The 23,771-nt window shown below is 41.4% G+C and overlaps 1 protein-coding gene across 5 annotated transcripts in view; it reads left to right on the plus strand.

The window, feature by feature from the left end:
- cadm2b (cell adhesion molecule 2b) overlaps positions 1 to 23,771 on the plus strand; it is a 520,268-nt gene that overhangs the window by 404,362 nt on the left and 92,135 nt on the right. For all 5 annotated transcript variants that reach the window (XM_036965372.2, XM_036965373.2, XM_090224114.1 and 2 more), the window contains 2 exons: positions 22,167 to 22,319; positions 22,950 to 23,087. In XM_036965372.2, the coding sequence (XP_036821267.1) occupies positions 22,167 to 22,319; positions 22,950 to 23,087 (291 nt within the window). The remainder of the gene's footprint in view (positions 1 to 22,166; positions 22,320 to 22,949; positions 23,088 to 23,771) is intronic.

A 23,771-nucleotide genomic window follows, 5' to 3' on the forward strand; every position in this document is an offset into this window, starting at 1 on the left:
TTAATGGCTAACTGCATCGCAGGATCCAGATATGAATAGGAAAACTATTATAAATTGTATTAGTTTACTAGGTAGTTTGTTGTTAAAGTAAAACAAACAGAGTCTCTAGTCTTGAACTGTGCTTGTTGATGATCAGTTGTCTGATGTCAACGTTGTGAGGGACTGACATGTTCTGTAGTGCGAGCGACTAAGGATCTGTCAGGGAAACAAGGTAAACATGATTCTGCATCACAGGCCACAGTGGTGAGAGGATGTGGTGATAGGATTCTGGGTCCTGGGGGAGACGGAGTGTCAGAGTAACTGATCTAAACCAACCTTGGTGAGGCCCCATCAGACAAGGTCAGGGTGCAGATTTATGCTGCGCGCTAAGCAGAATGAACAACACTGGAGCTATCTAGAGCTGGGGGAAATGAGCCTTTTTCATCCCATTGATTTCCTAAAGCACCGAGAAAAGAGCTTTGTCAGCCGCTGGAATTTGGGTGTGATTGTGACGGATCTGTCCGGCACACTGGGCACCTGGCAGGGGTGGGTTGGGTTCGATGCTGGGATGAGAGAGGGAGGATGGAGGGAGGAAGAATAGAGGGGGAGGGAGGGAGGAGGGAGGAAGAGGGAGCCTCCCTGGCCCTGTGTAGAGTGAGTAGGAGGAGAAGGGAGAGAGGAGGGAGGATGAATAGAGGGAGGGAGGGAAGGAGGGAGTCTCCCTGGCCCTGTGTAGAGTGAGTAGGAGGAGAAGGGAGAGAGGAGGGAGGAAGAACAGAGGGAGGGAGGGAGGGAAGGAAGGAGGGAGCCTCCCTGGCCCTGTGTAGAGTGAGTCGGGGGAAAGAGGCGGGAGGAAGGATAGAGGGAGCGTTGGCCCTGGACCAGTGGCCCTGGATCTCTGCAGTCAGTCATAGATAAGAATTGTCTTTGGGTTATTCAAACCTTGATACTGTACATCTCAGCACATCAATCTGTCAATAGCCTCCCCCCTCTGCCTCCCCGCTGTGCCTCCCCGCTGTGCCTCCCCGCTGTGCCTCCCCCTGTTTCTCCCTTCTTCCTTCCTTCCTCCCCCATCATCTCTCACTGTGTGTCAGGGAGACAGAAGGAGACTCATCTCTCTCTGTGTGTCAGGGAGACAGAAGGAGACTCATCTCTCTCTCTCTGTGTCAGGGAGACAGAAGGAGATGAGCCAGAGGAAGTGTGTCATCTTGTGTCATCTTGTTCAACTCTGATATCCTCCAATACAATCTCTCTGCTCTGTATCTCAGAAGCCCTGAACAGTGTTATCTTATACCCCAGAACCTCTCTCATCTCATATGTATCCCTACACCAAGACCAAGACCACAGCACCTCTCTCCTCTCATCTGTATCCCTTCACCAAGACCCCAGCACATCTCTTCTCTCCTATGTATCCCTCCACCAAAGACGGGCTGTTCTCAGATGCCTCTGGGCACATACACACACACACAGACGCACACACACACACACACACACACACACACACACACACACACACACACACACACACACACACACACACACACACACACACACACACACATACATAGGAAGCTCAGCTACAAAGACAAATCCAGAATGCTTTGTTTCCTAGGATGCAGTTCACCATGATGTTTGTTTTAAACCTCAAAGACTGGCTGATTAAAGCTGTAGTTGTTCTCTTCTTCTCTCTGGCTGATTAAAGCTGTAGTTGGTTTCTTCTTCTCTCTGGCTGATTAAAGCTGTAGTTGGTTTCTTCTTCTCTCTGGCTGATTAAAGCTGTAGTTGGTTTCTTCTTCTCTCTGGCTGATTAAAGCTGTAGTTGTTCTCTTCTTCTCTCTGGCTGATTAAAGCTGTAGTTGTTCTCTTCTTCTCTCTGGCTGATTAAAGCTGTAGTTGGTTTCTTCTTCTCTCTGGCTGATTAAAGCTGTAGTTGGTTTCTTCTTCTCTCTGGCTGATTAAAGTTGTAGTTGTTCTCTTCTTCTCTCTGGCTGATTAAAGTTGTAGTTGGTTTCTTCTTCTCTCTGGCTGATTAAAGCTGTAGTTGGTTTCTTCTTCTCTCTGGCTGATTAAAGCTGTAGTTGGTTTCTTCTTCTCTCTGGCTGATTAAAGTTGTAGTTGGTTTCTTCTTCTCTCTGGCTGATTAAAGCTGTAGTTGTTCTCTTCTTCTCTCTGGCTGATTAAAGTTGTAGTTGTTCTCTTCTTCTCTCTGGCTGATTAAAGCTGTAGTTGGTTTCTTCTTCTCTCTGGCTGATTAAAGCTGTAGTTGTTCTCTTCTTCTCTCTGGCTGATTAAAGCTGTAGTTGTTCTCTTCTTCTCTCTGGCTGATTAAAGCTGTAGTTGGTTTCTTCTTCTCTCTGGCTGATTAAAGCTGTAGTTGTTCTCTTCTTCTCTCTGGCTGATTAAAGCTGTAGTTGTTCTCTTCTTCTCTCTGGCAGATTAAAGCTGTAGTTGGTTTCTTCTTCTCTCTGGCTGATTAAAGCTGTAGTTGGTTTCTTCTTCTCTCTGGCTGATTAAAGCTGTAGTTGTTCTCTTCTTCTCTCTGGCTGATTAAAGCTGTAGTTGTTCTCTTCTTCTCTCTGGCTGATTAAAGCTGTAGTTGGTTTCTTCTTCTCTCTGGCATATTAAAGCTGTAGTTGGTTTCTTCTTCTCTCTGGCTGATTAAAGCTGTAGTTGGTTTCTTCTTCTCTCTGGCTGATTAAAGCTGTAGTTGGTTTCTTCTTCTCTCTGGCTGATTAAAGCTGTAGTTGGTTTCTTCTTCTCTCTGGCTGATTAAAGCTGTAGTTGGTTTCTTCTTCTCTCTGGCTGATTAAAGCTGTAGTTGGTTTCTTCTTCTCTCTGGCTGATTAAAGCTGTAGTTGTTCTCTTCTTCTCTCTGGCTGATTAAAGCTGTAGTTGGTTTCTTCTTCTCTCTGGCTGATTAAAGCTGTAGTTGTTCTCTTCTTCTCTCTGGCTGATTAAAGCTGTAGTTGTTCTCTTCTTCTCTCTGGCTGATTAAAGCTGTAGTTGGTTTCTTCTTCTCTCTGGCTGATTAAAGCTGTAGTTGGTTTCTTCTTCTCTCTGGCGGATTAAAGCTGTAGTTGTTCTCTTCTTCTCTCTGGCTGATTAAAGCTGTAGTTGTTCTCTTCTTCTCTCTGGCTGATTAAAGTTGTAGTTGTTCTCTTCTTCTCTCTGGCTGATTAAAGCTGTAGTTGGTTTCTTCTTCTCTCTGGCTGATTAAAGCTGTAGTTGGTTTCTTCTTCTCTCTGGCTGATTAAAGCTGTAGTTGGTTTCTTCTTCTCTCTGGCTGATTAAAGCTGTAGTTGTTCTCTTCTTCTCTCTGGCTGATTAAAGCTGTAGTTGTTCTCTTCTTCTCTCTGGCTGATTAAAGTTGTAGTTGTTCTCTTCTTCTCTCTGGCTGATTAAAGCTGTAGTTGGTTTCTTCTTCTCTCTGGCTGATTAAAGTTGTAGTTGGTTTCTTCTTCTCTCTGGCTGATTAAAGCTGTAGTTGGTTTCTTCTTCTCTCTGGCTGATTAAAGCTGTAGTTGTTCTCTTCTTCTCTCTGGCTGATTAAAGCTGTAGTTGTTCTCTTCTTCTCTCTGGCTGATTAAAGCTGTAGTTGGTTTCTTCTTCTCTCTGGCTGATTAAAGCTGTAGTTGTTCTCTTCTTCTCTCTGGCTGATTAAAGCTGTAGTTGTTCTCTTCTTCTCTCTGGCAGATTAAAGCTGTAGTTGGTTTCTTCTTCTCTCTGGCTGATTAAAGCTGTAGTTGGTTTCTTCTTCTCTCTGGCTGATTAAAGCTGTAGTTGTTCTCTTCTTCTCTCTGGCTGATTAAAGCTGTAGTTGTTCTCTTCTTCTCTCTGGCTGATTAAAGCTGTAGTTGGTTTCTTCTTCTCTCTGGCATATTAAAGCTGTAGTTGGTTTCTTCTTCTCTCTGGCTGATTAAAGCTGTAGTTGGTTTCTTCTTCTCTCTGGCTGATTAAAGCTGTAGTTGGTTTCTTCTTCTCTCTGGCTGATTAAAGCTGTAGTTGGTTTCTTCTTCTCTCTGGCTGATTAAAGCTGTAGTTGGTTTCTTCTTCTCTCTGGCTGATTAAAGCTGTAGTTGGTTTCTTCTTCTCTCTGGCTGATTAAAGCTGTAGTTGTTCTCTTCTTCTCTCTGGCTGATTAAAGCTGTAGTTGGTTTCTTCTTCTCTCTGGCTGATTAAAGCTGTAGTTGTTCTCTTCTTCTCTCTGGCTGATTAAAGCTGTAGTTGTTCTCTTCTTCTCTCTGGCTGATTAAAGCTGTAGTTGGTTTCTTCTTCTCTCTGGCTGATTAAAGCTGTAGTTGGTTTCTTCTTCTCTCTGGCTGATTAAAGCTGTAGTTGTTCTCTTCTTCTCTCTGGCTGATTAAAGCTGTAGTTGTTCTCTTCTTCTCTCTGGCTGATTAAAGTTGTAGTTGTTCTCTTCTTCTCTCTGGCTGATTAAAGCTGTAGTTGTTCTCTTCTTCTCTCTGGCTGATTAAAGCTGTAGTTGTTCTCTTCTTCTCTCTGGCTGATTAAAGTTGTAGTTGTTCTCTTCTTCTCTCTGGCTGATTAAAGCTGTAGTTGGTTTCTTCTTCTCTCTGGCTGATTAAAGCTGTAGTTGTTCTCTTCTTCTCTCTGGCTGATTAAAGCTGTAGTTGTTCTCTTCTTCTCTCTGGCTGATTAAAGTTGTAGTTGTTCTCTTCTTCTCTCTGGCTGATTAAAGCTGTAGTTGGTTTCTTCTTCTCTCTGGCTGATTAAAGCTGTAGTTGGTTTCTTCTTCTCTCTGGCTGATTAAAGCTGTAGTTGGTTTCTTCTTCTCTCTGGCTGATTAAAGCTGTAGTTGTTCTCTTCTTCTCTCTGGCTGATTAAAGCTGTAGTTGTTCTCTTCTTCTCTCTGGCTGATTAAAGTTGTAGTTGTTCTCTTCTTCTCTCTGGCTGATTAAAGCTGTAGTTGGTTTCTTCTTCTCTCTGGCTGATTAAAGCTGTAGTTGGTTTCTTCTTCTCTCTGGCTGATTAAAGCTGTAGTTGGTTTCTTCTTCTCTCTGGCTGATTAAAGCTGTAGTTGTTCTCTTCTTCTCTCTGGCTGATTAAAGCTGTAGTTGTTCTCTTCTTCTCTCTGGCTGATTAAAGTTGTAGTTGGTTTCTTCTTCTCTCTGGCTGATTAAAGCTGTAGTTGGTTTCTTCTTCTCTCTGGCTGATTAAAGCTGTAGTTGTTCTCTTCTTCTCTCTGGCTGATTAAAGCTGTAGTTGTTCTCTTCTTCTCTCTGGCTGATTAAAGCTGTAGTTGGTTTCTTCTTCTCTCTGGCTGATTAAAGTTGTAGTTGTTCTCTTCTTCTCTCTGGCTGATTAAAGCTGTAGTTGTTCTCTTCTTCTCTCTGGCTGATTAAAGCTGTAGTTGTTTTCTTCTTCTCTCTGGCTGATTAAAGTTGTAGTTGTTCTCTTCTTCTCTCTGGCTGATTAAAGCTGTAGTTGGTTTCTTCTTCTCTCTGGCTGATTAAAGCTGTAGTTGGTTTCTTCTTCTCTCTGGCTGATTAAAGCTGTAGTTGTTCTCTTCTTCTCTCTGGCTGATTAAAGCTGTAGTTGTTCTCTTCTTCTCTCTGGCTGATTAAAGCTGTAGTTGTTCTCTTCTTCTCTCTGGCTGATTAAAGCTGTAGTTGTTTTCTTCTTCTCTCTGGCTGATTAAAGCTGTAGTTGTTCTGTTCTTCTCTCTGGCTGATTAAAGCTGTAGTTGTTCTCTTCTTCTCTCTGGCTGATTAAAGCTGTAGTTGTTCTCTTCTTCTCTCTGGCTGATTAAAGCTGTAGTTGGTTTCTTCTTCTCTCTGGCTGATTAAAGCTGTAGTTGTTCTCTTCTTCTCTCTGGCTGATTAAAGCTGTAGTTGTTCTCTTCTTCTCTCTGGCTGATTAAAGCTGTAGTTGGTTTCTTCTTCTCTCTGGCTGATTAAAGCTGTAGTTGTTCTCTTCTTCTCTCTGGCTGATTAAAGCTGTAGTTGTTCTCTTCTTCTCTCTGGCTGATTAAAGTTGTAGTTGTTCTCTTCTTCTCTCTGGCTGATTAAAGCTGTAGTTGTTCTCTTCTTCTCTCTGGCTGATTAAAGCTGTAGTTGTTCTCTTCTTCTCTCTGGCTGATTAAAGTTGTAGTTGGTTTCTTCTTCTCTCTGGCTGATTAAAGCTGTAGTTGGTTTCTTCTTCTCTCTGGCTGATTAAAGCTGTAGTTGGTTTCTTCTTCTCTCTGGCTGATTAAAGCTGTAGTTGGTTTCTTCTTCTCTCTGGCTGATTAAAGCTGTAGTTGTTCTCTTCTTCTCTCTGGCTGATTAAAGCTGTAGTTGTTCTCTTCTTCTCTCTGGCTGATTAAAGCTGTAGTTGTTCTCTTCTTCTCTCTGGCTGATTAAAGCTGTAGTTGGTTTCTTCTTCTCTCTGGCTGATTAAAGTTGTAGTTGTTCTCTTCTTCTCTCTGGCTGATTAAAGTTGTAGTTGGTTTCTTCTTCTCTCTGGCTGATTAAAGTTGTAGTTGGTTTCTTCTTCTCTCTGGCTGATTAAAGCTGTAGTTGGTTTCTTCTTCTCTCTGGCTGATTAAAGTTGTAGTTGGTTTCTTCTTCTCTCTGGCTGATTAAAGCTGTAGTTGTTCTCTTCTTCTCTCTGGCTGATTAAAGCTGTAGTTGGTTTCTTCTTCTCTCTGGCTGATTAAAGCTGTAGTTGGTTTCTTCTTCTCTCTGGCTGATTAAAGCTGTAGTTGTTCTCTTCTTCTCTCTGGCTGATTAAAGCTGTAGTTGTTCTCTTCTTCTCTCTGGCTGATTAAAGCTGTAGTTGTTCTCTTCTTCTCTCTGGCTGATTAAAGCTGTAGTTGTTCTCTTCTTCTCTCTGGCTGATTAAAGCTGTAGTTGTTCTCTTCTTCTCTCTGGCTGATTAAAGCTGTAGTTGTTTTCTTCTTCTCTCTGGCTGATTAAAGCTGTAGTTGTTCTGTTCTTCTCTCTGGCTGATTAAAGCTGTAGTTGTTCTCTTCTTCTCTCTGGCTGATTAAAGCTGTAGTTGTTCTCTTCTTCTCTCTGGCTGATTAAAGCTGTAGTTGGTTTCTTCTTCTCTCTGGCTGATTAAAGCTGTAGTTGTTCTCTTCTTCTCTCTGGCTGATTAAAGCTGTAGTTGTTCTCTTCTTCTCTCTGGCTGATTAAAGTTGTAGTTGTTCTCTTCTTCTCTCTGGCTGATTAAAGCTGTAGTTGTTCTCTTCTTCTCTCTGGCTGATTAAAGTTGTAGTTGGTTTCTTCTTCTCTCTGGCTGATTAAAGCTGTAGTTGGTTTCTTCTTCTCTCTGGCTGATTAAAGCTGTAGTTGTTCTCTTCTTCTCTCTGGCTGATTAAAGCTGTAGTTGTTCTCTTCTTCTCTCTGGCTGATTAAAGCTGTAGTTGGTTTCTTCTTCTCTCTGGCTGATTAAAGTTGTAGTTGTTCTCTTCTTCTCTCTGGCTGATTAAAGCTGTAGTTGTTCTCTTCTTCTCTCTGGCTGATTAAAGCTGTAGTTGTTTTCTTCTTCTCTCTGGCTGATTAAAGTTGTAGTTGTTCTCTTCTTCTCTCTGGCTGATTAAAGCTGTAGTTGGTTTCTTCTTCTCTCTGGCTGATTAAAGCTGTAGTTGGTTTCTTCTTCTCTCTGGCTGATTAAAGCTGTAGTTGTTCTCTTCTTCTCTCTGGCTGATTAAAGCTGTAGTTGTTCTCTTCTTCTCTCTGGCTGATTAAAGCTGTAGTTGTTCTCTTCTTCTCTCTGGCTGATTAAAGCTGTAGTTGTTTTCTTCTTCTCTCTGGCTGATTAAAGCTGTAGTTGTTCTGTTCTTCTCTCTGGCTGATTAAAGCTGTAGTTGTTTTCTTCTTCTCTCTGGCTGATTAAAGTTGTAGTTGTTCTCTTCTTCTCTCTGGCTGATTAAAGCTGTAGTTGGTTTCTTCTTCTCTCTGGCTGATTAAAGCTGTAGTTGGTTTCTTCTTCTCTCTGGCTGATTAAAGCTGTAGTTGTTCTCTTCTTCTCTCTGGCTGATTAAAGCTGTAGTTGTTCTCTTCTTCTCTCTGGCTGATTAAAGCTGTAGTTGTTCTCTTCTTCTCTCTGGCTGATTAAAGCTGTAGTTGTTTTCTTCTTCTCTCTGGCTGATTAAAGCTGTAGTTGTTCTGTTCTTCTCTCTGGCTGATTAAAGCTGTAGTTGTTCTCTTCTTCTCTCTGGCTGATTAAAGCTGTAGTTGTTCTCTTCTTCTCTCTGGCTGATTAAAGCTGTAGTTGGTTTCTTCTTCTCTCTGGCTGATTAAAGCTGTAGTTGTTCTCTTCTTCTCTCTGGCTGATTAAAGCTGTAGTTGTTCTCTTCTTCTCTCTGGCTGATTAAAGCTGTAGTTGGTTTCTTCTTCTCTCTGGCTGATTAAAGCTGTAGTTGTTCTCTTCTTCTCTCTGGCTGATTAAAGCTGTAGTTGTTCTCTTCTTCTCTCTGGCTGATTAAAGTTGTAGTTGTTCTCTTCTTCTCTCTGGCTGATTAAAGCTGTAGTTGTTCTCTTCTTCTCTCTGGCTGATTAAAGCTGTAGTTGTTCTCTTCTTCTCTCTGGCTGATTAAAGTTGTAGTTGGTTTCTTCTTCTCTCTGGCTGATTAAAGCTGTAGTTGGTTTCTTCTTCTCTCTGGCTGATTAAAGCTGTAGTTGGTTTCTTCTTCTCTCTGGCTGATTAAAGCTGTAGTTGGTTTCTTCTTCTCTCTGGCTGATTAAAGCTGTAGTTGTTCTCTTCTTCTCTCTGGCTGATTAAAGCTGTAGTTGTTCTCTTCTTCTCTCTGGCTGATTAAAGCTGTAGTTGTTCTCTTCTTCTCTCTGGCTGATTAAAGCTGTAGTTGGTTTCTTCTTCTCTCTGGCTGATTAAAGTTGTAGTTGTTCTCTTCTTCTCTCTGGCTGATTAAAGTTGTAGTTGGTTTCTTCTTCTCTCTGGCTGATTAAAGTTGTAGTTGGTTTCTTCTTCTCTCTGGCTGATTAAAGCTGTAGTTGGTTTCTTCTTCTCTCTGGCTGATTAAAGTTGTAGTTGGTTTCTTCTTCTCTCTGGCTGATTAAAGCTGTAGTTGTTCTCTTCTTCTCTCTGGCTGATTAAAGCTGTAGTTGGTTTCTTCTTCTCTCTGGCTGATTAAAGCTGTAGTTGGTTTCTTCTTCTCTCTGGCTGATTAAAGCTGTAGTTGTTCTCTTCTTCTCTCTGGCTGATTAAAGCTGTAGTTGTTCTCTTCTTCTCTCTGGCTGATTAAAGCTGTAGTTGTTCTCTTCTTCTCTCTGGCTGATTAAAGCTGTAGTTGTTCTCTTCTTCTCTCTGGCTGATTAAAGCTGTAGTTGTTCTCTTCTTCTCTCTGGCTGATTAAAGCTGTAGTTGTTTTCTTCTTCTCTCTGGCTGATTAAAGCTGTAGTTGTTCTGTTCTTCTCTCTGGCTGATTAAAGCTGTAGTTGTTCTCTTCTTCTCTCTGGCTGATTAAAGCTGTAGTTGTTCTCTTCTTCTCTCTGGCTGATTAAAGCTGTAGTTGGTTTCTTCTTCTCTCTGGCTGATTAAAGCTGTAGTTGTTCTCTTCTTCTCTCTGGCTGATTAAAGCTGTAGTTGTTCTCTTCTTCTCTCTGGCTGATTAAAGTTGTAGTTGTTCTCTTCTTCTCTCTGGCTGATTAAAGCTGTAGTTGTTCTCTTCTTCTCTCTGGCTGATTAAAGTTGTAGTTGGTTTCTTCTTCTCTCTGGCTGATTAAAGTTGTAGTTGGTTTCTTCTTCTCTCTGGCTGATTAAAGCTGTAGTTGGTTTCTTCTTCTCTCTGGCTGATTAAAGTTGTAGTTGGTTTCTTCTTCTCTCTGGCTGATTAAAGCTGTAGTTGTTCTCTTCTTCTCTCTGGCTGATTAAAGCTGTAGTTGGTTTCTTCTTCTCTCTGGCTGATTAAAGCTGTAGTTGGTTTCTTCTTCTCTCTGGCTGATTAAAGCTGTAGTTGTTCTCTTCTTCTCTCTGGCTGATTAAAGCTGTAGTTGTTCTCTTCTTCTCTCTGGCTGATTAAAGCTGTAGTTGTTCTCTTCTTCTCTCTGGCTGATTAAAGCTGTAGTTGTTCTCTTCTTCTCTCTGGCTGATTAAAGCTGTAGTTGTTCTCTTCTTCTCTCTGGCTGATTAAAGCTGTAGTTGTTTTCTTCTTCTCTCTGGCTGATTAAAGCTGTAGTTGTTCTGTTCTTCTCTCTGGCTGATTAAAGCTGTAGTTGTTCTCTTCTTCTCTCTGGCTGATTAATGCTGTAGTTGTTCTCTTCTTCTCTCTGGCTGATTAAAGCTGTAGTTGGTTTCTTCTTCTCTCTGGCTGATTAAAGCTGTAGTTGTTCTCTTCTTCTCTCTGGCTGATTAAAGCTGTAGTTGTTCTCTTCTTCTCTCTGGCTGATTAAAGTTGTAGTTGTTCTCTTCTTCTCTCTGGCTGATTAAAGCTGTAGTTGTTCTCTTCTTCTCTCTGGCTGATTAAAGCTGTAGTTGTTCTCTTCTTCTCGCTGGCTGATTAAAGTTGTAGTTGGTTTCTTCTTCTCTCTGGCTGATTAAAGCTGTAGTTGGTTTCTTCTTCTCTCTGGCTGATTAAAGCTGTAGTTGGTTTCTTCTTCTCTCTGGCTGATTAAAGCTGTAGTTGGTTTCTTCTTCTCTCTGGCTGATTAAAGCTGTAGTTGTTCTCTTCTTCTCTCTGGCTGATTAAAGCTGTAGTTGTTCTCTTCTTCTCTCTGGCTGATTAAAGCTGTAGTTGTTCTCTTCTTCTCTCTGGCTGATTAAAGCTGTAGTTGGTTTCTTCTTCTCTCTGGCTGATTAAAGTTGTAGTTGTTCTCTTCTTCTCTCTGGCTGATTAAAGTTGTAGTTGGTTTCTTCTTCTCTCTGGCTGATTAAAGTTGTAGTTGGTTTCTTCTTCTCTCTGGCTGATTAAAGCTGTAGTTGGTTTCTTCTTCTCTCTGGCTGATTAAAGTTGTAGTTGGTTTCTTCTTCTCTCTGGCTGATTAAAGCTGTAGTTGTTCTCTTCTTCTCTCTGGCTGATTAAAGCTGTAGTTGGTTTCTTCTTCTCTCTGGCTGATTAAAGCTGTAGTTGGTTTCTTCTCTCTGGCTGATTAAAGCTGTAGTTGTTCTCTTCTTCTCTCTGGCTGATTAAAGCTGTAGTTGTTCTCTTCTTCTCTCTGGCTGATTAAAGCTGTAGTTGTTCTCTTCTTCTCTCTGGCTGATTAAAGCTGTAGTTGTTCTCTTCTTCTCTCTGGCTGATTAAAGCTGTAGTTGTTCTCTTCTTCTCTCTGGCTGATTAAAGCTGTAGTTGTTTTCTTCTTCTCTCTGGCTGATTAAAGCTGTAGTTGTTCTGTTCTTCTCTCTGGCTGATTAAAGCTGTAGTTGTTCTCTTCTTCTCTCTGGCTGATTAAAGCTGTAGTTGTTCTCTTCTTCTCTCTGGCTGATTAAAGCTGTAGTTGGTTTCTTCTTCTCTCTGGCTGATTAAAGCTGTAGTTGTTATCTTCTTCTCTCTGGCTGATTAAAGCTGTAGTTGTTCTCTTCTTCTCTCTGGCTGATTAAAGCTGTAGTTGGTTTCTTCTTCTCTCTGGCTGATTAAAGCTGTAGTTGTTCTCTTCTTCTCTCTGGCTGATTAAAGCTGTAGTTGTTCTCTTCTTCTCTCTGGCTGATTAAAGCTGTAGTTGTTCTCTTCTTCTCTCTGGCTGATTAAAGCTGTAGTTGGTTTCTTCTTCTCTCTGGCTGATTAAAGTTGTAGTTGTTCTCTTCTTCTCTCTGGCTGATTAAAGTTGTAGTTGGTTTCTTCTTCTCTCTGGCTGATTAAAGTTGTAGTTGGTTTCTTCTTCTCTCTGGCTGATTAAAGCTGTAGTTGGTTTCTTCTTCTCTCTGGCTGATTAAAGTTGTAGTTGGTTTCTTCTTCTCTCTGGCTGATTAAAGCTGTAGTTGTTCTCTTCTTCTCTCTGGCTGATTAAAGCTGTAGTTGGTTTCTTCTTCTCTCTGGCTGATTAAAGCTGTAGTTGGTTTCTTCTCTCTGGCTGATTAAAGCTGTAGTTGTTCTCTTCTTCTCTCTGGCTGATTAAAGCTGTAGTTGTTCTCTTCTTCTCTCTGGCTGATTAAAGCTGTAGTTGTTCTCTTCTTCTCTCTGGCTGATTAAAGCTGTAGTTGTTCTCTTCTTCTCTCTGGCTGATTAAAGCTGTAGTTGTTCTCTTCTTCTCTCTGGCTGATTAAAGCTGTAGTTGTTTTCTTCTTCTCTCTGGCTGATTAAAGCTGTAGTTGTTCTGTTCTTCTCTCTGGCTGATTAAAGCTGTAGTTGTTCTCTTCTTCTCTCTGGCTGATTAAAGCTGTAGTTGTTCTCTTCTTCTCTCTGGCTGATTAAAGCTGTAGTTGGTTTCTTCTTCTCTCTGGCTGATTAAAGCTGTAGTTGTTATCTTCTTCTCTCTGGCTGATTAAAGCTGTAGTTGTTCTCTTCTTCTCTCTGGCTGATTAAAGCTGTAGTTGGTTTCTTCTTCTCTCTGGCTGATTAAAGCTGTAGTTGTTCTCTTCTTCTCTCTGGCTGATTAAAGCTGTAGTTGTTCTCTTCTTCTCTCTGGCTGATTCAAGTTGTAGTTGTTCTCTTCTTCTCTCTGGCTGATTAAAGCTGTAGTTGTTCTCTTCTTCTCTCTGGCTGATTAAAGCTGTAGTTGGTTTCTTCTTCTCTCTGGCTGATTAAAGCTGTAGTTGGTTTCTTCTTCTCTCTGGCTGATTAAAGCTGTAGTTGGTTTCTTCTTCTCTCTGGCTGATTAAAGCTGTAGTTGTTCTCTTCTTCTCTCTGGCTGATTAAAGCTGTAGTTGTTCTCTTCTTCTCTCTGGCTGATTAAAGCTGTAGTTGTTCTCTTCTTCTCTCTGGCTGATTAAAGCTGTAGTTGGTTTCTTCTTCTCTCTGGCTGATTAAAGTTGTAGTTGTTCTCTTCTTCTCTCTGGCTGATTAAAGTTGTAGTTGGTTTCTTCTTCTCTCTGGCTGATTAAAGTTGTAGTTGGTTTCTTCTTCTCTCTGGCTGATTAAAGCTGTAGTTGGTTTCTTCTTCTCTCTGGCTGATTAAAGTTGTAGTTGGTTTCTTCTTCTCTCTGGCTGATTAAAGCTGTAGTTGTTCTCTTCTTCTCTCTGGCTGATTAAAGCTGTAGTTGGTTTCTTCTTCTCTCTGGCTGATTAAAGCTGTAGTTGGTTTCTTCTTCTCTCTGGCTGATTAAAGTTGTAGTTGGTTTCTTCTTCTCTCTGGCTGATTAAAGTTGTAGTTGGTTTCTTCTTCTCTCTGGCTGATTAAAGCTGTAGTTGGTTTCTTCTTCTCTCTGGCTGATTAAAGTTGTAGTTGGTTTCTTCTTCTCTCTGGCTGATTAAAGCTGTAGTTGTTCTCTTCTTCTCTCTGGCTGATTAAAGCTGTAGTTGTTCTCTTCTTCTCTCTGGCTGATTAAAGCTGTAGTTGTTCTCTTCTTCTCTCTGGCTGATTAAAGCTGTAGTTGGTTTCTTCTTCTCTCTGGCTGATTAAAGTTGTAGTTGTTCTCTTCTTCTCTCTGGCTGATTAAAGTTGTAGTTGGTTTCTTCTTCTCTCTGGCTGATTAAAGTTGTAGTTGGTTTCTTCTTCTCTCTGGCTGATTAAAGCTGTAGTTGGTTTCTTCTTCTCTCTGGCTGATTAAAGTTGTAGTTGGTTTCTTCTTCTCTCTGGCTGATTAAAGCTGTAGTTGTTCTCTTCTTCTCTCTGGCTGATTAAAGCTGTAGTTGGTTTCTTCTTCTCTCTGGCTGATTAAAGCTGTAGTTGGTTTCTTCTCTCTGGCTGATTAAAGCTGTAGTTGTTCTCTTCTTCTCTCTGGCTGATTAAAGCTGTAGTTGTTCTCTTCTTCTCTCTGGCTGATTAAAGCTGTAGTTGTTCTCTTCTTCTCTCTGGCTGATTAAAGCTGTAGTTGTTCTCTTCTTCTCTCTGGCTGATTAAAGCTGTAGTTGTTCTCTTCTTCTCTCTGGCTGATTAAAGCTGTAGTTGTTTTCTTCTTCTCTCTGGCTGATTAAAGCTGTAGTTGTTCTGTTCTTCTCTCTGGCTGATTAAAGCTGTAGTTGTTCTCTTCTTCTCTCTGGCTGATTAAAGCTGTAGTTGTTCTCTTCTTCTCTCTGGCTGATTAAAGCTGTAGTTGGTTTCTTCTTCTCTCTGGCTGATTAAAGCTGTAGTTGTTATCTTCTTCTCTCTGGCTGATTAAAGCTGTAGTTGTTCTCTTCTTCTCTCTGGCTGATTAAAGCTGTAGTTGGTTTCTTCTTCTCTCTGGTTGATTAAAGCTGTAGTTGTTCTCTTCTTCTCTCTGGCTGATTAAAGCTGTAGTTGTTCTCTTCTTCTCTCTGGCTGATTCAAGTTGTAGTTGTTCTCTTCTTCTCTCTGGCTGATTAAAGCTGTAGTTGTTCTCTTCTTCTCTCTGGCTGATTAAAGCTGTAGTTGGTTTCTTCTTCTCTCTGGCTGATTAAAGCTGTAGTTGGTTTCTTCTTCTCTCTGGCTGATTAAAGCTGTAGTTGGTTTCTTCTTCTCTCTGGCTGATTAAAGCTGTAGTTGTTCTCTTCTTCTCTCTGGCTGATTAAAGCTGTAGTTGTTCTCTTCTTCTCTCTGGCTGATTAAAGCTGTAGTTGTTCTCTTCTTCTCTCTGGCTGATTAAAGCTGTAGTTGGTTTCTTCTTCTCTCTGGCTGATTAAAGTTGTAGTTGTTCTCTTCTTCTCTCTGGCTGATTAAAGTTGTAGTTGGTTTCTTCTTCTCTCTGGCTGATTAAAGTTGTAGTTGGTTTCTTCTTCTCTCTGGCTGATTAAAGCTGTAGTTGGTTTCTTCTTCTCTCTGGCTGATTAAAGTTGTAGTTGGTTTCTTCTTCTCTCTGGCTGATTAAAGCTGTAGTTGTTCTCTTCTTCTCTCTGGCTGATTAAAGCTGTAGTTGGTTTCTTCTTCTCTCTGGCTGATTAAAGCTGTAGTTGGTTTCTTCTTCTCTCTGGCTGATTAAAGTTGTAGTTGGTTTCTTCTTCTCTCTGGCTGATTAAAGTTGTAGTTGGTTTCTTCTTCTCTCTGGCTGATTAAAGCTGTAGTTGGTTTCTTCTTCTCTCTGGCTGATTAAAGTTGTAGTTGGTTTCTTCTTCTCTCTGGCTGATTAAAGCTGTAGTTGTTCTCTTCTTCTCTCTGGCTGATTAAAGCTGTAGTTGTTCTCTTCTTCTCTCTGGCTGATTAAAGCTGTAGTTGTTCTCTTCTTCTCTCTGGCTGATTAAAGCTGTAGTTGTTTTCTTCTTCTCTCTGGCTGATTAAAGTTGTAGTTGTTCTCTTCTTCTCTCTGGCTGATTAAAGCTGTAGTTGTTCTCTTCTTCTCTCTGGCTGATTAAAGTTGTAGTTGTTCTCTTCTTCTCTCTGGCTGATTAAAGCTGTAGTTGGTTTCTTCTTCTCTCTGGCTGATTAAAGCTGTAGTTGTTTTCTTCTTCTCTCTGGCTGATTAAAGCTGTAGTTGTTCTGTTCTTCTCTCTGGCTGATTAAAGCTGTAGTTGTTCTCTTCTTCTCTCTGGCTGATTAAAGCTGTAGTTGTTCTCTTCTTCTCTCTGGCTGATTAAAGCTGTAGTTGGTTTCTTCTTCTCTCTGGCTGATTAAAGCTGTAGTTGTTCTCTTCTTCTCTCTGGCTGATTAAAGCTGTAGTTGTTCTCTTCTTCTCTCTGGCTGATTAAAGCTGTAGTTGGTTTCTTCTTCTCTCTGGCTGATTAAAGCTGTAGTTGTTCTCTTCTTCTCTCTGGCTGATTAAAGCTGTAGTTGTTCTCTTCTTCTCTCTGGCTGATTAAAGTTGTAGTTGTTCTCTTCTTCTCTCTGGCTGATTAAAGCTGTAGTTGTTCTCTTCTTCTCTCTGGCTGATTAAAGCTGTAGTTGTTCTCTTCTTCTCTCTGGCTGATTAAAGTTGTAGTTGGTTTCTTCTTCTCTCTGGCTGATTAAAGCTGTAGTTGGTTTCTTCTTCTCTCTGGCTGATTAAAGCTGTAGTTGGTTTCTTCTTCTCTCTGGCTGATTAAAGCTGTAGTTGGTTTCTTCTTCTCTCTGGCTGATTAAAGCTGTAGTTGTTCTCTTCTTCTCTCTGGCTGATTAAAGCTGTAGTTGTTCTCTTCTTCTCTCTGGCTGATTAAAGCTGTAGTTGTTTTCTTCTTCTCTCTGGCTGATTAAAGCTGTAGTTGGTTTCTTCTTCTCTCTGGCTGATTAAAGTTGTAGTTGTTCTCTTCTTCTCTCTGGCTGATTAAAGTTGTAGTTGGTTTCTTCTTCTCTCTGGCTGATTAAAGTTGTAGTTGGTTTCTTCTTCTCTCTGGCTGATTAAAGCTGTAGTTGGTTTCTTCTTCTCTCTGGCTGATTAAAGTTGTAGTTGGTTTCTTCTTCTCTCTGGCTGATTAAAGCTGTAGTTGTTCTCTTCTTCTCTCCGGCTGATTAAAGCTGTAGTTGGTTTCTTCTTCTCTCTGGCTGATTAAAGCTGTAGTTGGTTTCTTCTTCTCTCTGGCTGATTAAAGTTGTAGTTGGTTTCTTCTTCTCTCTGGCTGATTAAAGTTGTAGTTGGTTTCTTCTTCTCTCTGGCTGATTAAAGCTGTAGTTGGTTTCTTCTTCTCTCTGGCTGATTAAAGTTGTAGTTGGTTTCTTCTTCTCTCTGGCTGATTAAAGCTGTAGTTGTTCTCTTCTTCTCTCTGGCTGATTAAAGCTGTAGTTGTTCTCTTCTTCTCTCTGGCTGATTAAAGCTGTAGTTGTTCTCTTCTTCTCTCTGGCTGATTAAAGCTGTAGTTGTTTTCTTCTTCTCTCTGGCTGATTAAAGTTGTAGTTGTTCTCTTCTTCTCTCTGGCTGATTAAAGCTGTAGTTGTTCTCTTCTTCTCTCTGGCTGATTAAAGTTGTAGTTGTTCTGTTCTTCTCTCTGGCTGATTAAAGCTGTAGTTGTTCTCTTCTTCTCTCTGGCTGATTAAAGCTGTAGTTGTTCTCTTCTTCTCTCTGGCTGATTAAAGTTGTAGTTGGTTTCTTCTTCTCTCTGGCTGATTAAAGCTGTAGTTGGTTTCTTCTTCTCTCTGGCTGATTAAAGCTGTAGTTGGTTTCTTCTTCTCTCTGGCTGATTAAAGCTGTAGTTGGTTTCTTCTTCTCTCTGGCTGATTAAAGCTGTAGTTGTTCTCTTCTTCTCTCTGGCTGATTAAAGCTGTAGTTGTTCTCTTCTTCTCTCTGGCTGATTAAAGCTGTAGTTGTTCTCTTCTTCTCTCTGGCTGATTAAAGCTGTAGTTGGTTTCTTCTTCTCTCTGGCTGATTAAAGTTGTAGTTGTTCTCTTCTTCTCTCTGGCTGATTAAAGTTGTAGTTGGTTTCTTCTTCTCTCTGGCTGATTAAAGTTGTAGTTGGTTTCTTCTTCTCTCTGGCTGATTAAAGCTGTAGTTGGTTTCTTCTTCTCTCTGGCTGATTAAAGTTGTAGTTGGTTTCTTCTTCTCTCTGGCTGATTAAAGCTGTAGTTGTTCTCTTCTTCTCTCTGGCTGATTAAAGCTGTAGTTGGTTTCTTCTTCTCTCTGGCTGATTAAAGCTGTAGTTGGTTTCTTCTTCTCTCTGGCTGATTAAAGCTGTAGTTGTTCTCTTCTTCTCTCTGGCTGATTAAAGCTGTAGTTGTTCTCTTCTTCTCTCTGGCTGATTAAAGCTGTAGTTGTTCTCTTCTTCTCTCTGGCTGATTAAAGCTGTAGTTGGTTTCTTCTTCTCTCTGGCTGATTAAAGCTGTAGTTGTTCTCTTCTTCTCTCTGGCTGATTAAAGCTGTAGTTGGTTTCTTCTTCTCTCTGGCTGATTAAAGCTGTAGTTGTTCTCTTCTTCTCTCTGGCTGATTAAAGCTGTAGTTGTTCTCTTCTTCTCTCTGGCTGATTAAAGCTGTAGTTGGTTTCTTCTTCTCTCTGGCTGATTAAAGCTGTAGTTGGTTTCTTCTTCTCTCTGGCTGATTAAAGCTGTAGTTGTTCTCTTCTTCTCTCTGGCTGATTAAAGTTGTAGTTGGTTTCTTCTTCTCTCTGGCTGATTAAAGCTGTAGTTGGTTTCTTCTTCTCTCTGGCTGATTAAAGCTGTAGTTGTTCTCTTCTTCTCTCTGGCTGATTAAAGTTGTAGTTGGTTTCTTCTTCTCTCTGGCTGATTAAAGTTGTAGTTGGTTTCTTCTTCTCTCTGGCCGATTAAAGCTGTAGTTGTTCTCTTCTTCTCTCTGGCAGATTAAAGCTGTAGTTGTTCTCTTCTTCTCTCTGGCTGATTAAAGCTGTAGTTGTTCTCTTCTTCTCTCTGGCTGATTAAAGCTGTAGTTGTTTTCTTCTTCTCTCTGGCTGATTAAAGCTGTAGTTGTTCTCTTCTTCTCTCTGGCTGATTAAAGCTGTAGTTGTTCTCTTCTTCTCTCTGGCTGATTAAAGCTGTAGTTGTTCTCTTCTTCTCTCTGGCTGATTAAAGCTGTAGTTGGTTTCTTCTTCTCTCTGGCTGATTAAAGCTGTAGTTGGTTTCTTCTTCTCTCTGGCTGATTAAAGCTGTAGTTGGTTTCTTCTTCTCTCTGGCTGATTAAAGCTGTAGTTGTTCTCTTCTTCTCTCTGGCTGATTAAAGCTGTAGTTGTTCTCTTCTTCTCTCTGGCTGATTAAAGTTGTAGTTGGTTTCTTCTTCTCTCTGGCTGATTAAAGCTGTAGTTGTTCTCTTCTTCTCTCTGGCTGATTAAAGCTGTAGTTGGTTTCTTCTTCTCTCTGGCATATTAAAGCTGTAGTTGGTTTCTTCTTCTCTCTGGCTGATTAAAGCTGTAGTTGGTTTCTTCTTCTCTCTGGCTGATTAAAGTTGTAGTTGGTTTCTTCTTCTCTCTGGCTGATTAAAGCTGTAGTTGGTTTCTTCTTCTCTCTGGCTGATTAAAGCTGTAGTTGGTTTCTTCTTCTCTCTGGCTGATTAAAGTTGTAGTTGTTCTCTTCTTCTCTCTGGCTGATTAAAGCTGTAGTTGTTTTCTTCTTCTCTCTGGCTGATTAAAGCTGTAGTTGGTTTCTTCTTCTCTCTGGCTGATTAAAGTTGTAGTTGTTCTCTTCTTCTCTCTGGCTGATTAAAGCTGTAGTTGTTATCTTCTTCTCTCTGGCTGATTAAAGCTGTAGTTGTTCTCTTCTTCTCTCTGGCTGATTAAAGTTGTAGTTGTTCTCTTCTTCTCTCTGGCTGATTAAAGCTGTAGTTGTTCTCTTCTTCTCTCTGGCTGATTAAAGTTGTAGTTGTTCTCTTCTTCTCTCTGGCTGATTAAAGCTGTAGTTGGTTTCTTCTTCTCTCTGGCTGATTAAAGCTGTAGTTGTTCTCTTCTTCTCTCTGGCTGATTAAAGCTGTAGTTGGTTTCTTCTTCTCTCTGGCTGATTAAAGCTGTAGTTGTTCTCTTCTTCTCTCTGGCTGATTAAAGCTGTAGTTGGTTTCTTCTTCTCTCTGGCTGATTAAAGCTGTAGTTGTTCTCTTCTTCTCTCTGGCTGATTAAAGTTGTAGTTGTTCTCTTCTTCTCTCTGGCTGATTAAAGCTGTAGTTGTTCTCTTCTTCTCTCTGGCTGATTAAAGTTGTAGTTGGTTTCTTCTTCTCTCTGGCTGGTTAAGATGTAACACAGGAGGTTGGTGGCACCTTAATTGGGGAGGACGGGCTCCTGGTAAATGGCTGGAGCGTAATCAGTGGGACTGTATCCAATTCATCTAAACACATGATTTGCCTCCATTCCATGTGATCCGTCCCAACCATTATTATGTACCGTCTTCCCCTCAGCGGCCTCACATGCTCTACAATTAGCCTTGGTTTGCCTCGGTGTGCATGTTAATAATTATCGTGAGTAACTGGGAGACGACAAGGTGTTGTTAACGAGGAACTTGTAATCGCTTTCTTAGATGTTCAGTGTTGTTCTAGGTGGTATTTTCAATTAAGCAACTGAAACAACCGGTGTCTGATATGAATAATGGTGAATCATTAAGACCTTTAATGTCTTCATAACCTCCCTCATTTGTCCAGTGTGATTAGAAGATCATGATTAACAAACGATCAAACTAACGATACAAAGCAATTACCTCAACTGCTACCGGAGGCTACCGGAGGACACCCCCACCCCCCCACCCCCCCCACCCCAACCCCCACCCACCCACCCCTGGGTGCACATTTTGTTTTTTGCCCTAGCACTACACAGCTGATTTAAATAATCAAAGCCCGATGAGGAGTTGATTATTTTTTAATTATTAGTTGATTATTTTTAATTATTAGTTGATTATTTTTTAATTATTAGTTGATTATTTTTAATCAACTGTGTAGTGATATGGCAAAAAAAAAAAAAAAAAACTTGTACCCAGGAGGGGCCCAGGACCGAGTTTGGGAAACCTTGGATTAGATGCCAACACCATGTTCTTAAGTGACCACCAAATTAGGTCTGTTTGGTGATATTTGACTTCGATCCAATACATATGCCCTCTCAACTTTAACAATCAGGATGAAGAAATTAATTCAGCATATTTAATGTATAAATGCAAAGATATACAGTAATACCAAGGCACTACCGAATTAATTAACTTAATATGCAAGTCAGCTGTGTGTCTGAATATCTTATTCGTGTCAAGTTTTAAAAAATTTTTAAAAAAGTTTCAGGTTTAATGTGATTTTTCAAATATGTGGCTATAGAGACAGTAGTGAGACGATTTGTCTGTGGTGATATGTGACTGGTCTGTGGTGATATGTGACTGGTCTGTGGTGATATGTGACTGGTCTGTGGTGACATGTGACTGGTCTGTGGTGACATGTGACTGGTCTGTGGTGACATGTGACTGGTCTGTGGTGACATGTGACTGGTCTGTGGTGACATGTGACTGGTCTGTGGTGACATGTGACTGGTCTGTGGTGATATGTGACTGGTCTGTGGTGATATGTGACTGCTCTGTGGTGATATCTTCATTGAGGTGTGACTGGTCTGTGGTGATATCTTCATTGAGGTGTGACTGGTCTGTGGTGATATCTTCATTGAGGTGTGACTGGTCTCTTTTGAAGCTGATGTAGCACCATGCTGCTAACAGAAAGGTCATCTCAAACCTGTTGTCTCTCGCACAGCATTTCACACACACACACACACACACACACACACACACACACACACACACACACACACACACACACACACACACACACACACACACACACACACACACACACACACACACACACACACACACACACACACACACACACACACACACACACACACACACACACACACACCTTTCTCAGGTAGGTCATTTGACACACAGCATCCAGTGTTTCAAACTCATCAGTAGTACCTTTATTTAACTAGGCAGGTCAGTTAAGAACAAATTCTTATTTTCAATGACGGCCTAGGAACAGAACAGTGGGTTAACTGCCTGTTCAGGCTCAGATTGACAGATTTGTACCTTGTCAGCTCGGGGGTTTGAACTTGCAACCTTCCGGTTACTAGTTCAACGCTCTAACCACTAGGCTACCCTACCCTGCTGTTACAGCCAGCCACAGGAGAGCACAGGGAGAGGCCTCTTCATATGATACATTTTACATTCTTGATCCTGCCTCCCCAAGGCACAGTCGTCCCTCTTTTCAGACACATCCCATCTAGCCCTACCTCTATACATTTCATTCTAACCCTATCTACAGACACTCCCATCTTGCCCTAACTCTATACATTTCATTCTAACCCTATCTACAGACACTCCCATCTAGCCCTACCTCTATAACATTCATTCTAACCCTATCTACAGACACTCCCATCTTGCCCTACCTCTATACATTTCATTCTAACCCTATCTACAGACACACCCATCTAGCCCTACCTCTATACATTTCATCCTAACCCTATCTACAGACACACCCATCTAGCCCTACCTCTATACATTTCATTCTAACCCTATCTACAGACACTCACATCTAGCCATACACACATACACTCACATCTAGCCCTACCTCTCTCCATACATTTCATTCTAACCCAATCTACAGACACTCCCATCTAGCCATACACACAGACACTCCCATCTAGCCTTACCTACATATGGCAATGTTTCAAACGGCACCCTATTCCCAACATAGTGCACTACTTTTGAGTAGAGACAAACTCCCCTCATCTGAAGAACTGTGAACTTTATTGGATCCTATGAATGTGTGTCTGTGTCCCCCCAGCTCTGTGTGTCTGATGGTCCTTCCTGTGTGTCCCACAGCACTGTGTGTGTGTGTTTACTATGTGTTCACTGTGTGTTCCCCAGCCTTGAGGGACAACCGGATCGAGCTGGTTCGGGCTACGTGGGCGGAGCTTACCATCAGCATCAGTGACATCGGCCTATCAGACGAGGGCCAGTACACATGCTCCCTGTTCACCATGCCTGTCAAGACCACCAAGGCCTTCCTCACTGTACTGGGTGAGTGAGTGTGCGTGTGCGTGTGCGTGTGCGTGTGCGTGTGTGTGTGCGTGTGTGTGTGAGTGAGTGAGTGAGTGAGTGAGTGAGTGTGAGGGAGAGAGAGAGAGACAGAGACAGAGACAGAGAGACAGAGAGAGAGAGAGAGACAGAGAGAGAGAGAGACAGAGAGAGACAGAGTGAGAGAGAGAGAGACAGAGAGAGAGAGAGAGAGTGAGAGAGAGAGAGAGAGAGAGAGAGAGAGAGAGAGAGAGAGAGACAGAGAGAGAGACACAGTGTAGGGATTGGGGTTCAGTTTGGATCTCTACACACCTTAGGACTGACAATTACACAGTGCTAATGCTCCTAACTCAGACAGCAGTCGTCGTTTAATTGGTTGGACTGTTTAACGATCCCCTAAAGGTTGATGGGGAAGCGTATTGATTTTTTTAGGCAAGAAGGCATCTCACTACACATGAAGAATGAATGTTGATTGAGGTTATTAGAAGGACAGTATTTGTAATGACATAATAGGGTTGTTCTGTTTTTAACCTAACGCGTTGTTATGTTAATAAAGTTCTTGTTGACTGGGTGTTTTGTTGTTGTTGTTGATGATTTTCGGTGTTGTTGTTATGAATTGTTGTTGTCCTGCAGGAGTCCCAGAGCGACCAGAGATCACAGGGTTCACTAAGCCAGCCATGGAGGGAGATGAGATCACTCTGATCTGCACCACATCTGGCAGCAAGCCTGCGGCACACATCCGCTGGTTCAGAAACGACAAGGAAGTAACAGGTATGGGCAGAATGTACCAATAAGGAAGTAACAGGTATGGGCAGAATGTACCAATAAGGAAGTAACAGGTATGGGCAGAATGTAACAACAAGGAAGTAACAGGTATGGGCAGAATGTACCAATAAGGAAGTAACAGGTATGGGCAGAATGTACCAATAAGGAAGTAACAGGTATGGGCAGAATGTAACAACAAGGAAGTAACAGGTATGGGCAGAATGTAACAACAAGGAAGTAACAGGTATGGGCAGAATGTAACAACAAGGAAGTAACAGGTATGGGCAGAATGTAACAATAAGGAAGGAACCGGTATGGGCAGAATGTAACAACAAGGAAGTAACAGGTATGGGCAGAATGTAACAACAAGGAAGTAACAGGTATGGGCTGAATGTAACAACAAGGAAGTAACAGGTATGGGCAGAATGTAACAACAAGGAAGTAACATGTATGGGCAGAATGTAACAATAAGGAAGTAACAGGTATGGGCAGAATGTACCAATAAGGAAGTAACAGGTATGGGCAGAATGTAACAACAAGGAAGTAACAGGTATGGGCAGAATGTAACAACAAGGAAGTAACAGGTATGGGCAGAATGTAACAACAAGGAAGTAACAGGTATGGGCAGAATGTAACAACAAGGAAGTAACAGGTATGGGCAGAATGTAACAATAAGGAAGTAACAGGTAT

The sequence above is a fragment of the Oncorhynchus mykiss genome, chromosome 27, assembly GCF_057628025.1.
Source record: "Oncorhynchus mykiss isolate SJ-2025 chromosome 27, ASM5762802v1, whole genome shotgun sequence".
NCBI lineage: Eukaryota > Metazoa > Chordata > Actinopteri > Salmoniformes > Salmonidae > Oncorhynchus > Oncorhynchus mykiss.